Source organism: Brachycentrus maculatus, unplaced genomic scaffold, assembly GCF_059751285.1.
Source record: "Brachycentrus maculatus isolate JH-2025_06_01 unplaced genomic scaffold, ASM5975128v1 h1tg000010l, whole genome shotgun sequence".
In the NCBI taxonomy this organism is placed as follows: domain Eukaryota; kingdom Metazoa; phylum Arthropoda; class Insecta; order Trichoptera; family Brachycentridae; genus Brachycentrus; species Brachycentrus maculatus.
In genome coordinates this window covers 859,480-874,115 of record NW_028280764.1, presented here as the reverse complement: position 1 = coordinate 874,115, position 14,636 = coordinate 859,480, and the positions used below count along the sequence as shown (strand labels likewise).

Sequence of the window (14,636 nt, the reverse complement as noted above, 5' to 3'; positions counted from 1 at the left end):
CAAATATATATTTTCTTACAACTGTGAAAATAAAGTAAATAAAAATATTAATAGTAAGCATAAATACTATCGAACGAAATGATTTTACTCTCAAAAAGTAGAGACAATCATAAATCTATAATCGACAATTTTCAGTTGTGCATGTTTTCGAAATGCCCAGAAAATGTACTATATCCCAGCAAAAGCGGCATATTTACCTTAATATTTACCCGCTAGAGGGTAGAAAGTGTTGTTTTGCATTTTGAGGAAAAGGTATGGTTGAATTATTTTCTTTAAATTTACTAAATATTTTTCAAATGGAGAAAAAACATTCAGGTTTTACCTAAAAAAATCTGTTGCACACTAAAAAGTTCAATAAGTAGCTTGATATTTATTTTTAATGTATTGCGTTATATTTTTAAACATTAAAAATGTTCTCCTGAAAATTTTATTTATATAAAGATTTATGACGTTCTTGAAAGGAGTGAGTGATATGTCAAATAAAAATAATAATTTGAACAATTCACAAAGCGCCATTTTCTTTATACAGTAGCTCAAGGGCGCTTATGTGCGTATATATATATATATATATATATATATATATATATATATATATATATATATATATATATATGTATATATATATATATATATATATATATATATATATATATATATATATATATATATACATATATATTAAAGTCAAGTGTAAAGCTTTTGACTGTTCAGTACGTTTTTCTGTTCAAAGTCAGCTTTGTTCTGTCAGGAAAAAACATTTGTCTTTTCTTTTATTTACTTTACAGGGATCTTTCGGGGTCTATGTCATCTTCTCTTCACTTCTTTCTTCTCTTCTATTACTATAGAGGTCGCTGTGCATCAGGATATATTACTTTCTAAAACCTCTGTAATTGTCACTCTTCCCATTTGTCGTCCAGGTTATATTTTAAATACTTCACTTATTATACTTTTATTTAGATATATATAAACATTTCACAAAGAATTGTAAACGGTATGTATGAAAAGTATGTAGATTCAGATAATCTAGGTAAGTACTTATATGCTTTAGATTTTTGATAACAGCTGATTAGAGTTGTAAACATTTTGGTATTAGCGATTTACACCTACAGGTAAACCAACATAACTAAATCCATATTCGCGCCAATTTCTCTGTGTCCCGCGGTCTCCATTTAATGTTATATTTTTATAAATCACGGATATACGGTAAGTCAACCGAGTCAAGCTATTATTTGTTTTCCCTTATTTATTAGGCGTAGTTTTTTAATGTGTATGATTGCTTAAAGAAAAGCAAGTTAATTTCATAACGTACTTCTATTTGGTTAAATGTCAAAGCAGCCGTTCCAGTTTGACCAACCTTTAGGTTCCGCGTCTTTGTGTACACTTTCACTGCGGCGATTTCTATCGATTATTTGTTAAAATTGTAATATTTTATTATTATTATTAAGAAATCCAATAAAAAATCGTGACCAGCATCGCTTGTGATATACAATTCCTATGAAATTTTCAATTACGTGATCGCACAGGGGTTATTTTTGATGATCCTAAATCGCGCAAAGATGTCGCCCAGGACGTTTGACTGTTACGAATTGTCGGTGCATTTTTTTTTGGATTTAAGAAGTTTAATCGATATTACCGATTAAATTCTCGCGAGTGTTTTTTGCCATAATGGTCACCACGCGTAAGACATCAGATAGTAAGGTTATCGCAATGGATGAAAAGACCGGCGGGGCGGCAGCGCCGCCGAGGACTCTACTGGAGGAGGTCAACTCTCAACTCATGTGTGTTCTGTGCCGCGGTTATTATATAGACGCTACTACGATCGTCGAGTGTTTACATTCGTTTTGTCGCAGTTGTATCGTGAAACACCTTCAAGTCAAAAGTTACTGTCCCATCTGCGAAATGATGATAAATTCGGCGAAACCAAACATCAAGCCTGATAAAGCCCTCCAAGATATCGTGTACAAACTAGTTCCCGGCCTGTTCCAAAGGGAAATGCAGCGGCGGCAAGCATTCTACGCGTCGCGGCCCGGACAGGCGGCCAGTGCCACTCCGGAGCAGCGCGGGGAGGACACCGAGAGGATCATCTTCAGTCCCGAAGATGTCATCTCCTTCTCTCTGGAGTACATGGACTGCACGGACCGCGAGAGCGCCTCCAGTCGCTCCTCGGAGAGCGGCGGAGAGTCTACTCCCAACGAGGCGGGCGCCCCCACGCGCCGGTACTTGCAGTGCCCCGCCGTGGTCAACATATCTCATCTCAAGAAGTTCCTCAGCATGAAGTACGACGTGGACGTCAGTAACTTCTTCGTGGACATTCTCTACAAGAGAGTACCTCTCCCGGATTACTACACGCTCATGGATATCGCGTATATTTACAATTGGAAAAGAAACGAGCCCATGAGATTTTTCTATCAGATATCTGACTTTGGCGCAATAAGGGATCGATTCGGGTTTTTTGGTTTGAAGCGACCCGGTGGCCTCGGATCGAAGGATGAGGCATCTCCTGCGAGCCCCGCTCCGTCGCAGCTCACCGAGGCTTCCGATGCCTCTTCTGGCACTTTCAGCCCGGTGCCAGACGATAAGGCGCAGGCCGAGTTTCCCCATCTAAAGGATTCCCGAGGGAATAGCAGTCGGGAAACCAAAACAACGGACGATGCCGACTCTCAAGATGGAGAGAGGACTTCCTCTCAGTCCTCGTCTTCCGTAGATGTGGAGAAATCTCAGTTTCTCAATTCCTTCGAACTTACTGCCAAATGTGACGCCGGTTCCGGAAAGTGTTCGAGTTCCCCGTCCAAGGAAATCGACACTCCCGAACTAAAAGTAAATACGGGAAGTAAATCTCTATCTCCCAAAAAAAGTACAAATGATAAATTACCGGTTAATATAAAAACAGATTCTGAAAAAAGTCCCGGAAAACGGAAATCTTCAGCCTCTGATCAAATAACCGAAGGGAAAAAAATTAAACTGACTCCCGAAAAGAAACCAAATGATCATACTGTGGCGAAAGTGTCATTATCTAACAATTTACCTGTTCTGCCTGTGAAGTTACCCCCAACTTTATCTTCAGCTCCGACTCCTGTTCCCGCGCTGGCTCCACCAAAATTAGCGTCATCTCCCGCAGCTAAACCCGCCCCTCCTGTTATTTCCAAAAGTAATGCTTCACCAGTCCTTCCCACTACTTCTGTTTCTGGTGCTCCCAAATCGGAGGTAAAGTTTTCTAAGCCCGCGGTAAAGACTGCCGCAATTACCTCTAGCGGATTCAATTTGAATTCTAAGAAATCTCTCCCAGGGAACGCTAAATCGAGTCCTGTCAAACGAAAACTATCCGATGATAACCTTCCGCAGTGTCACCCGCCAGCCCTGCCCCTAAAATCCGCAAACCTTTTCCATCCCGATCCAGTCAAAACTGAACCAACTCAAAACATTAAAACGACTGATGGTAAGCAACGACCCACTCCTAATACGACCGAAAATATTTCCGCAATGAGTCTCTTACCAAATACTAAAGTAAATATCCCTCCAAGAATACCAAATAAGCCGGATGGTATTCCGAAGCCGCCAGAAGTAAAGAAAGATTTGAAAAACCCCGTTACAGTAGCCCCCAAAGTGCCTGTAAAAATGCCAAATACTAAAGTACCTAAATCACAAGGTGATCCTCTGAAATCGTTGTTTTATTCATGTAATATAAATATTCCTTCTTCATTGTCCATTACCTTGACAGATCAAAAAGAACAAAAGACAAATCCTGAGATGCCTATTGAAAACGAACCTAAAAACCAATCTCAAGGAAATTCTATTCCCGCGACATCCAGTCAGGTACAAACCAATTTTCAACAAAAGTCTGCTTATTCGGAAGTGCATAACTCTATTGAAATTTTGAAGTTACCCGATACGGATGTTCCAAATAAAGCGATCGATGAAAAAAACAATAAGACTGCATCTAGCACTAAACCTTCGGAAACTCCCGCGAGCGGTGGAAAGGGACCTGTTCCCAATTTAAAGCCTATATCTGACTCTAAACAGTCGAAAACTGTTCCGATAACAAAGCCTCAAACATTTCAACAGACATTTTTGCAATCCTTGCAGCAGCAGTCCGAAAAACCAAAATACATAAAAACGAGATTGGATTTTCCAAAAACAAATCCGGCAGGCGCTGTCAAGGTGGCCGCTGAAGAATTACCCGCATCTGTACCTGAACCCGCAACTACTCCCGCAGCTAATGTTACGAAACCTGCGAATGCGCCCGCGGCTAAATATAAACCGGTTCCCATGGCGCAACCTATTCGCAAGCCGAATCCCACACCACTACAGCCGAAGATCGCAAAATCTGACAGCGCTCTGGATTTATCCACTCCTCATACTGTTCATAGTCAATTAGGTTTACAGCCGGCCAAGGCTTTAGAAACTATGCAATCCATAAACAATTTAGCCAAAAGACAGTCTTACACTCAGAGAATGACGTCTCCGTCTCAAGTTTTTTCTCAAGAATCTTTTAAAATGAATTCCGGCACCGCTTCTCCTATTAGAATTCCCGTGCCTCCTCCTCATACAAAGCATTTGAAGACTACTTCTCCCTCGCAGAATTCCACAACTAGTAGTCCCAAACATTTACCAGAATATTTCCAACCCAAGTCCACCACACCCAGAGTATCAAATAATGGTAGCCCAATCCACGGAGGCAAGTCGTTGAGCTCGCAGCCGAACCTCCCTTTGACCTCTGGCTCGCAACGCTCGCTGACTCGCTCTCCTAGCTCTTCTCCCAAGCTGGTGATAGCGTGCCCTTCACCCAAGAGTCAGTCTCCCGAAGATAAACGCTTACTTTCTCCCAGAGTGGTTGACGCTTCCAGTCAGTCAAACTTGATATCTAGTTCTCAAATATCCAGCACAAATCATACCAGCAAGGAACCTCCACTTCCCAAAGAACCCCCGAAAGTGTTGAAATTACCGAAAGCTCCCGGTCCGAGTAAGGCGGCTCCGCCTGCCCGGAGTGTGAAGAGCAGCGAGGTGTCCCGCTCGGAGCAGATTCTGGCTCAGCAGGCGTACCTCCGCCAGCAGCTGGAGCTGCAGACGCAGCTCGGCCTTCTGCCGCCGGGGGCTGCAGCACAGTGGTTTAATAACCCCGTGGCGAGAGCGCACTTTGAAAATATTATGCAAAATATGGTTCATAATCCTCAGATGTCTTTTTCTAATAATCATAATGCGAAGGATAATAGTAAATAATGAGAATATAATATCCATTTCTCTCCTAACTTAGTTTTAAACTTTTTTTATTCTTGTAAGAGTATTTTAATTTTTTCTCCTGCGATTTGATTTCATAAACTACAGTCGAACTCGGTTATAATGAGGAAGACGGGACTGACTGAATTTGCTCATTATAACCATTACTCGTTATATCCGAGAATAGGTATTTTTTTATAATCATACCTATTACATGAAGACGTGAAGTATCTGGAATGGTTGCATAATAGAATATGTCGAAATTTAAACAAAAATACGAAAATTAACCCATGTCATATTTTACACACATCGCTCACTCCTTTCAAGAACGTCATAAATAAAAAAACTTGATTTTTCAGGAGAACGTTTTTAAAGGTTAAAAATATAACACAATGTATTAAAAATGAATATCAAGCCACTTATTGAACTTTTTATTGTGCAACACATCTTTTTAGGTTAAACCTGACGGTTTTTTCTCCATTTGAAAAATATTTAGTATATTTCAAGAAATAATTAAACAATACCTTTTCTTCAAAATACAAAAACAACACTTAACAGTTTTAATTATTTTTTGACTATATTTTTGCTTGTTATAGCCGAAAAGTAGCAGGTATAACCGTGAATATGGAGAAAATCTCTAAACTAAAATGTCAACGAATGTTTCCTAGTTATATCTGAGATTTCGCTATATCCTTGATCGTAATAACCGAGTTCGACTGTACTTAATTCTAAATATATTTTTTTATATCAAAGATCAAGAGTAGATTAATCAACGACGTCATTTGCTGTCAAAAGATGCTGGATCTTTAATCATAGTTCTATAAGTCTTTAACATTCTAAACATAGTGATGTCTAGTATATTGGTGTTTTTAAATGGTATACTGTTTGGTTTTCAGTGAGGGGCAGTTTTTTATATGAATTTTCTGGGTATAAAAAGTCTTTTGTTAAAATTGTTAACAAAGACTTAACTCCCTGTTGAATATTGATTGGGTGATCTGATTAGAATTTTTTAATGGTTAAAAAATGTAAATAGGACTTGATTTTGAATAAACATTGTGTTTTTACAATTTCTCTTTTATTTTATCATCTTTTAAAACATAATAAATTATTGGTTTTATGAAAACAGCTTTGTTTTTATTTATTGACGTGTGTTTCATTAAAATTACTTTCCGAGTATAAAATATTTTATATATATTTTTATGCATAGGTATGTTCTAATTTTATGAAGTTCTAATGTAAGTTGTGTAAAATTTATATACAAATATATAAATAATTTTAATTATTTGTATTTTTTATTTAAAACATTCTCCCTGAGCAATTTATAAATTTCAATTTATATACATATATATATAATATATATATATATATATATATATATATATATATATATATATATATATATATATATATATATATATATATATATATATATATATATATATATATATATATATATATATATATATACATATATATACATATATATACACATATATATATATATATATATATATATATATATATATATATATATATATATATATATATATACATATATATATATATATATATATACATATATATATATATATATATATATATATATATATATATATATATATATATATACATATATATATATAAATATATATATATATATATATATATATATATATATATATATATATATATATTTATATATATATATATATATACATATACATATACATATATATATATATATATATATATATATATATATATATATATATATATATATATATATATATATATATGTATATATATGTATATATATATATATATATATATATATATATATATATATATATATATATATATATATATATATATATATATACACACACACACAATGCGTAGTATGTTATATATAAGGCACAAATATATACATACTTCTATAAATACATAACACAACTCTTTAAAAAATTAAATCAGTATCTGGATGTCGATATAAGATCCAAAAATTTATAGAGGGTATAATCACCACAATCAACAATTGCGTTGCGTCATTGTGGTGCGGTACTCTGCGTGTCTTGGGTTGTATACATAAAAGTCTATTAAAATTTCACACAATTAATCCTCAAGGTTGATGCTGCAAAGCTAAATATTTATTCAATTTTTGTAAGAAGAAAACGAGGGTCTCCTTTGGAAATAATCAGTTGATTTCTGTTTAGTTATAATGTGTTTTATGGCTCTGACGCCTGATTCTACAAGACATGAGGTAAGAAAAGGTTTCAATAAATTGTCCACCGTGAAAGTTTGAACTCTCACTAGTCGGTGGTAGAACCAGGTTGGCTATCACTGCTTTAATAATAGGGACATTTTTTACATCCTCTGCATTTATAAAAGGCAATAATATAATCATGCATCTATTTAATTTGCAAAATTCACTAACACTTCCTATTGGCAAATAAATTACAAATATTACACATTTTGGAAAGTTCATACTAATACCATTAACCACTTCACACTCGGTTTTAAAAAATACAAATTGGTCCAAACGAATCTATTTTTTTTATTGCATTTTAATTATGTACTCGTTATTTTGAAACAAGGTTTTTATTATGAAGATATTAAATGTGATGGAGGGTGGACATAAAACCAAGTAAATGCGCTCACAGGTGAGCGCGCCGATCTAACGTGAAAGCTAATTCACGCTCACCAGTGAGCACGCGAGTATGAAGTGGTTAAAACTAGTGAAAAAAGAATTTACTGGTGTCGATGCCTGCTCCTAGTAATTTATTATTCCAACAGGAAACACAAGCTCTCCGGTAACATAACAGAGACCATACATCACAAGTCTAACCTGATCGATCGAGACTCGTAATGATGTCGTAACTGACTGTTTTTGGCAGTAATATAAATGTATTTCTTCACAGATTTAATAAGAATCATTCCGGTTGTCCTGTGATTTTTAGACTTATCTGTTTAGTAAAAAAAATTAAAGTATTTACTCTTTTACATAGTAGTTCAAAAATGGAATTTACAAGGTAAGATTCCGATTATAGATAAAATGATTATGAAAAAGTATAAAACCATTCAGTTACATATTTGTATGTTAGTTAATTGCCTATTCTTCTCATGACAAATGACCTTTTTTGTACGAAACCCGTACCTTCAACAGTACTTTGGAATTTTCAGCTAAGTTTATAAACAACAAATTATTTACCAAAAATAAATTAAACAAAATTAGTGACGAAAAAAATATCTCGCTGGATTTAAATTAAGCGCATAGAGTATTATTTACTGCATTGACTTAAATCAGAACCACTACCTTTATCATGGCTCATTTATGATTTTGTTTTAATTGATATCAGTTTATTGACATTTTAAATCTCACAATATACCTTGATTTAATAATACACTTTCTTATTGATCTCCACTCTTTTTTTCTATTTAGTACTGATAAGTATGTTTGAAATTGTTAAAAAATGCCATTAGACCACAAATCCCATACCGTGAAGACAAAGTTAATAAAACAAAATTTACATGATAATTACAAATCTTATAAAGGTTTCGCAATTCCACAACTAAGATAAAAAAAAAATTGAAATTCATTAAGCAGAGTTTGAATTTCATTATTTTAACAATAAAAAATTTGAATAATTTTATACCATTTAAGAAACATAAAATAATATTCTTTGGGTTTAAAGTAATATTTATTTAACTTTTATTATTAAATTTGTGTAATTATATAAGAATGTTGGTAATTGCCCATGTATTGACAATTAAATATTTCATCATGAACGATACACATACTGTCAATAAAAACCAAATCGTTTTTACTTCTTGAAAACTATTATGGCCCGAGATATGTCCTTTATTGGAGAGATTAAAGGTATCTTCTTTTTTCCTAGCTATGGAGAGCATCAGCCACTGCAATTATTTTGAGCGTAAAAGTTACGTTTTGTTTTAGGTAATGGCAACTCTACAACCTACTCTACCTTTCCGTGTGAGAAAGAAGGCCACTCTAAAATTCTATTCATCCAAAACTGAAGATGTAGACAATAAACAAACTGACATTCCTCAGAAGAGAGAACACATAGTCCCAGTGTATTCTCCGAAAGTTAAAAAGCTTGTTGAGCTAAATAGCGAAGATGAGAATATTGATATAAGTAATTTACGAGAGTGTCCAACAAGGAAGAAACGAGCGCGTACATCTGCAAAACAATCTGATGAATATGACTCGAGTGAATCTGAAGGTATATCCATGGTTATTATGTTAGGTAAAATAATAATAAAACCCTTATCCTCACCCCAATGGTGCATAGGGCACTGCGTCATATAAACGCAGTGTTATCTTGATCAGCCCTCCGCTTCGGGTACCAGTCCAGGGTAATATTGAATAAATATTGCAGTGCAAATTTGACCTCTCCTGGGAATCGAACCCAGGACCTCCAGAACAATAGCCGAGCGTGCTGTCCATTATACAATAGAGGCGGACAATATGAAATACCAAATTTAATTATCTAATGAAATAAATATATTAATGCTGTAGTAAAACCAATTGTAAAATATGTCCGGAGTTATAAAACATGATATATTTACCTTGATTCCACAATTCACATTGACAGGCAAAAATATTTTGTGTACTACTGTTTTTTTAAGGATAACAAAAAAAACACAATTCTGATATGTTTCAGAATGTTCACCAACAAAGATCTCTAGAATGGTACGACAAACGAATATGAAGAAAATACAAGTAACTCTCCGTAGTCCTGAGAAGTGCCACTTGATAGGGGAAAATGATAAGTTAACTGGCATTGCACACGATAATGGAAATAATAATAGTCATAATGCACGGTAAGTCTTACGCATTATTAAATTACTTTTAACAAAGATTTTTTATTTCTAAATTGTGCAATATTTATCGTTTGAAACAAAACATAACCTTGTTAATTCACAAAAATTTTAATGTGTCCAAATACTTGTTCACAAATCTGGGTTTCTACACTTAGAAGTTATTTTTACATTTTTGACATCTCAACATAGATGAAGAAGAATATGGTGTTTACAGGGCTTTTGACCTGTCATAGGCTGGTTATGTGATCACTTCACACACATGCAACATTCACTATTCTACCCATGACAAATACACTATTCAAATTTTTGGAACTCCTACATATGTGTATCATTAATTTCATGTCGCTGTATATGCGAGTTCACTAGAGCTATGTAAGGAGGATTGAGAAAGCTTTTATTTAGCGAAGACCCTTTCACTTGGATGTACGCAATATCCTAACCGGATGTTTGTACATACTGGGAAGTTATCTAAAAATATCTGGAACAATTGCAGGTCATAAGCCCTGTAACCCAGACTCAACCCAGAATTCTATATTCATATTGTCATAACCCAGACTTCCATATTCTTTTTTTAATTAAAGTTTTACTTTTTAAATTCCACTATCTCTTAAAATCAGCTGTGACACGTATTTCGATGCACTCTGCATCATTTTCAAACACCGTATGTGTACGGATTTTAAGAAATAGTGGTATTTACCAAGTAAAACTTTAATTAGAAATGGATAGGTTTTAGCACAAAGTGAATGCCGAATCAATTAATTAAATTCCATATTCTTCGTCATCTATGTTGAGATGTCAAAAATGTTAAATTTACATTTTTAAGTTTATTTGTTGTGTCCATTAATGATTTCAAAATACATGCTGATTATATTCTAGAGTTGCACTCCACACTTTATCCCCTACAAATCTACCGGGAAGAAAAGATGAACTAGAAAGATTAGAAAATTTCCTTAGTGATCATTTGGAAAATAAAAAATCTGGAACATTATATGTTTCTGGGCCTCCGGGAACGGGAAAAACAGCTTGCTTATCTAATATTCTGCAACGTCCTCAGGTATGTTTTTTTTATAATAAAACCCTTATCCGCACCCCAATGGTGCATAGGGCACTGTGTCTTATAAACGCAGTGTTATCATGATCGTTTTACTTATGAAGGAAAGGTGATCAGCCCTCCGCTTCAGGTACCAGTCCATGGTAATATTGAATAAATATTACAGTGAAAAAATCACTCATATTTATTTTTACCCCCCTTGGGAATCGAACCCGGGACCTCCAGAACGGTAGCCGAGCGTGCTGACCATTACACTACGGAGGCGGACAGAGGCGTCCATGTTTTTTTAGCAAACCAAAATTTTACTGTAGCATTTAGTAATAAAACTACATATTTTTTTTTTGTTATCTTAAAATTGATCTGTATGTCCACTTGCATTATTCTATAATCAAGATCCCCAAAGTATCGGTAATCTGAAGAGTGTTTTCATATAAAAATATTAATAATTTTAATGTGTTTGTAAGATTGTTCTTAAGACAGTATATTTTATTTCAGTTCAAAAATGGATATAGATCCGCATATGTAAATTGTACTACAATGCGTTCTGCTGGAAGCGTTTTTGGAAGAATCTGTCAAGAGCTTAAATTAAAAACTAACGGGAATACAGAGAAAAGTTATTTGAAAGCAATCGACAAGCATCTGGCTTCTAAACATAGCATGATGTAAGTATTAGCTCTCGGATAAAACAATATCATTCTGCTATTACCGTTGAACGAATGGACAGTTAATGATAAATGTTTGTTTTCAGCCTTCTCGTATTGGATGAGATAGATCAGCTCTGCAGCAAGAAGCAGTCTGTCTTATACACCATATTCGAGTGGCCATCCATTCCTAAGTCTAATATAGTCCTGATTGGAATAGCGAATGCTCTGGACTTGACTGATCGAATCCTCCCGAGACTCCAGACCAGGTGTGAACTAAAACCAGAGCTGATGCATTTTGCACCATACACAAAGCAGCAGATTGTAGAAATATTCTCCGAGAGACTTAAGGAGGAGGTGGCGTTTGATTTCTTCTCTCCCGTAGCTATTCAGATGCTAGCAGGTCAGTTCTTGATATTCGGAGACAATAATGCATTGTTTTTACACTTGAAATATTATCAAGTACATGCTAATATGCTCTGATTATATTTTTAGGTAAAGTGGCTGCCATATGCGGTGACATAAGGAGAGCGCTTGACATTGGAAGGAGAGTGGTCGAACTCGCTACTCCCAAAACCTTATCCAACCAAAGATCCAGCTCAGGCACTACAGTGGAGCTGAAGCAAGTCATGGCTGTTCTAAACGACGTTTACGGAGCTTCGCAGAAGTTGGAGGATGAAGTGGATGAAAGCTTTCCTTTGCAACAGAAGTTGTTAATTTGCTCACTTCTCCTCATGCTTTGTAAGGGAAAAAATAAAGACATCACTGTGGGAAAGCTGTATGATGTCTACAAAAGGTAAATATTTTGTATGCATTATGTATTTTGTATTTTCGTCCGCCTCCGTAGTGTAATGGTCAGCATTCTTGGCTACCGTTCTGGATGTCACGGGTTCGATTCCCAGGAGGGTCAAATAAATAAAAGTGATTTTTTCACTCTAATATTTTTTCAATATTACCCTGGACTGGTACCTAAAACAGAGGGCTGATCACCTTTCCTTCATGTATTTACGATCAGCATACCACTGTGTTTATATTATGCAGTACCCTATGCACCATTGGGGTGCGGATAAGGGTTTGAATGAATGCATTATGTATCCATAAATTATGCAATAGCATTTTGTTACTGTTACCATAGAGATTTGGTGGTTTTTAAATGTACTAAAACCAGGTTGGCACATCTAAAATGTGTGCTAAGCAGTGTTTAAAACGAGAGTTTTCCAACATGTTTGAAATATCGAAATTTCTTTCATCAAATGTCTGTTTCTGTGCATTCTTTTTACACTGTTTAAAAATATTGCTTTTTTGCTTTATTTTCATATTATTATCAGACTAACAATTATCTTGCAACGGATGGAAATTGCTATGAATGGTTTACGGAAATTACTAAATTATTTTTAAGTAATGAAATTCAAGTGCAAATATAATGTAAGGGTAATTAATCCCTGCTAAAAACTAAATTACCTTAGTTGTAAATAAAATTGTTTATACATTGTATTTAGTATAAATAAATTATTTAAACGTGTTTTAGAATTTTTCCACCCGAAAGTTTTTGCTATGTGCATACGGCCAACTCGATCAAATTCCAAAATTTATTACTTTATAACTATACATACTTACATATATGATTCTGCTTTGATTGTATTGAAAAGTAAAAAACCAATATATTAAAAATATTAAGTATGAAGACTTTATTTTCTTGGCGCCATAGCGGTAGCACTCGAGTAGTTAATGCCAGTATTCAAACTCAAATAACAAAAACATTGTAAACATAACCTTTAACAATATTTTGTAAATGATTTGATTGCACTGTATTTTACCTCCCAAGGGACATATGTATATATGTATATATATTACGTGCGAACTTCATACAGTGTAAAAAGTGATCATTTAAGCCAGTCAATGCCAGGTTGTAAGGCCTGAGACTTCCGTGTTCTCTTTGTATTAAAATAGCTTGTTAATATATGTAATACATATATCTTGATAATTTGAGCTGTTTATTTTATTCAAAATAGAAGTGTTTTTTCCTTCCTTGTTTTTTTGTGGACCCAGCACTCATGTCTGTTTGCTCTGTTTTTTTTATTCTATAATGCTAGTCATCCGACATGAATACATTCATAATGTTTATACGTTCTATCCATTTTATTCCATTAATAAAGGTGGAAAATGCAACATTTGTCACATATTTCAACAATACCGTTTAACTTTCAGAGTGTGCGTGAAACGGAATATCGCCGCTGTTGACAGCACTGAGTTTGTGGGACTTTGTGGGCTCGTGGAGACTCGGGGGATCATCCGCCTGAACGGTAAAAAGGAACCAAGAACTCACAAAGTGGTTTTGCAATGGGATGAGTCTGAAGTCGGCAATGCCCTGAGTGACAAACAACTCATTTCTGAAATTATTAATGACGTATCATGTCTGTCCTAAATATTTGACTTCACAAAATTTTAAGCAATTGTTGCCCATTTTGTGTTTTGTTTGTATTTCTTTTGATTATGAATTTTTTGCTGTTGACAATATTAAGATTAGTTAAGTTTTAAAAACATCTTGTTAGTTTTGTCTGTCTAGACAGTAAACAGTGTTCTTATTTCAGGAACAAAATCTTAGGTTTAAGACTTTTAATTTATTCACTGTCATATTTTAATGTGTGTTTATTGTTTTTCATTTAAGTAAATGAAATATTTTTGAAATGGCATGTTTAAAACCGTTATTTGGTCATACTGTTAATATTTGACCTAGTAACGAAAAGTCCAATACTAAAAGTATATTAGGCTGAATCCTTCCCTCATTAAAATTAAAAAGTCTGCGTTTGCTAGTGGTTTCAGACGTATTTCATTTCCAGAGAATATGACTTTAACTTAATGCTAGTAGCATACAGGAGATGAGTACA

General features: G+C 34.4%; 1 protein-coding gene across 1 annotated transcript; it reads left to right on the top strand.

Annotated features, from left to right (window-relative positions):
• The first annotated feature begins 1,346 nt into the window (after nt 1-1,346).
• On the top strand, nt 1,347-14,173 carry LOC148313524 (uncharacterized). Its single transcript, XM_088261003.1, has 9 exons — nt 1,347-5,209; nt 8,008-8,024; nt 9,170-9,455; nt 9,897-10,056; nt 10,933-11,110; nt 11,603-11,769; nt 11,856-12,151; nt 12,244-12,544; nt 13,957-14,173. The coding sequence occupies exons 1-9, from the start codon at nt 1,666-1,668 to the stop codon at nt 14,171-14,173; spliced, it is 5,166 nt and encodes a 1,721-aa protein (XP_088117129.1). The 5' UTR covers nt 1,347-1,665.
• The last annotated feature ends 463 nt before the right edge of the window (nt 14,174-14,636 follow it).

What these genes read in the sequence shown, in the direction of transcription:
- LOC148313524 (XM_088261003.1), top strand. Translation starts at nt 1,666, where the DNA reads ATGGTCACCACGCGTAAGACATCAGATAGTAAGGTTATCGCAATGGAT. An exon ending in TGACTCGAGTGAATCTGAAG is followed by an intron (nt 9,456 to 9,896) that starts GTATATCCATGG and finishes GATATGTTTCAG; the next exon opens with AATGTTCACCAACAAAGATC. An exon ending in AGCTATTCAGATGCTAGCAG is followed by an intron (nt 12,152 to 12,243) that starts GTCAGTTCTTGA and finishes TTATATTTTTAG; the next exon opens with GTAAAGTGGCTGCCATATGC.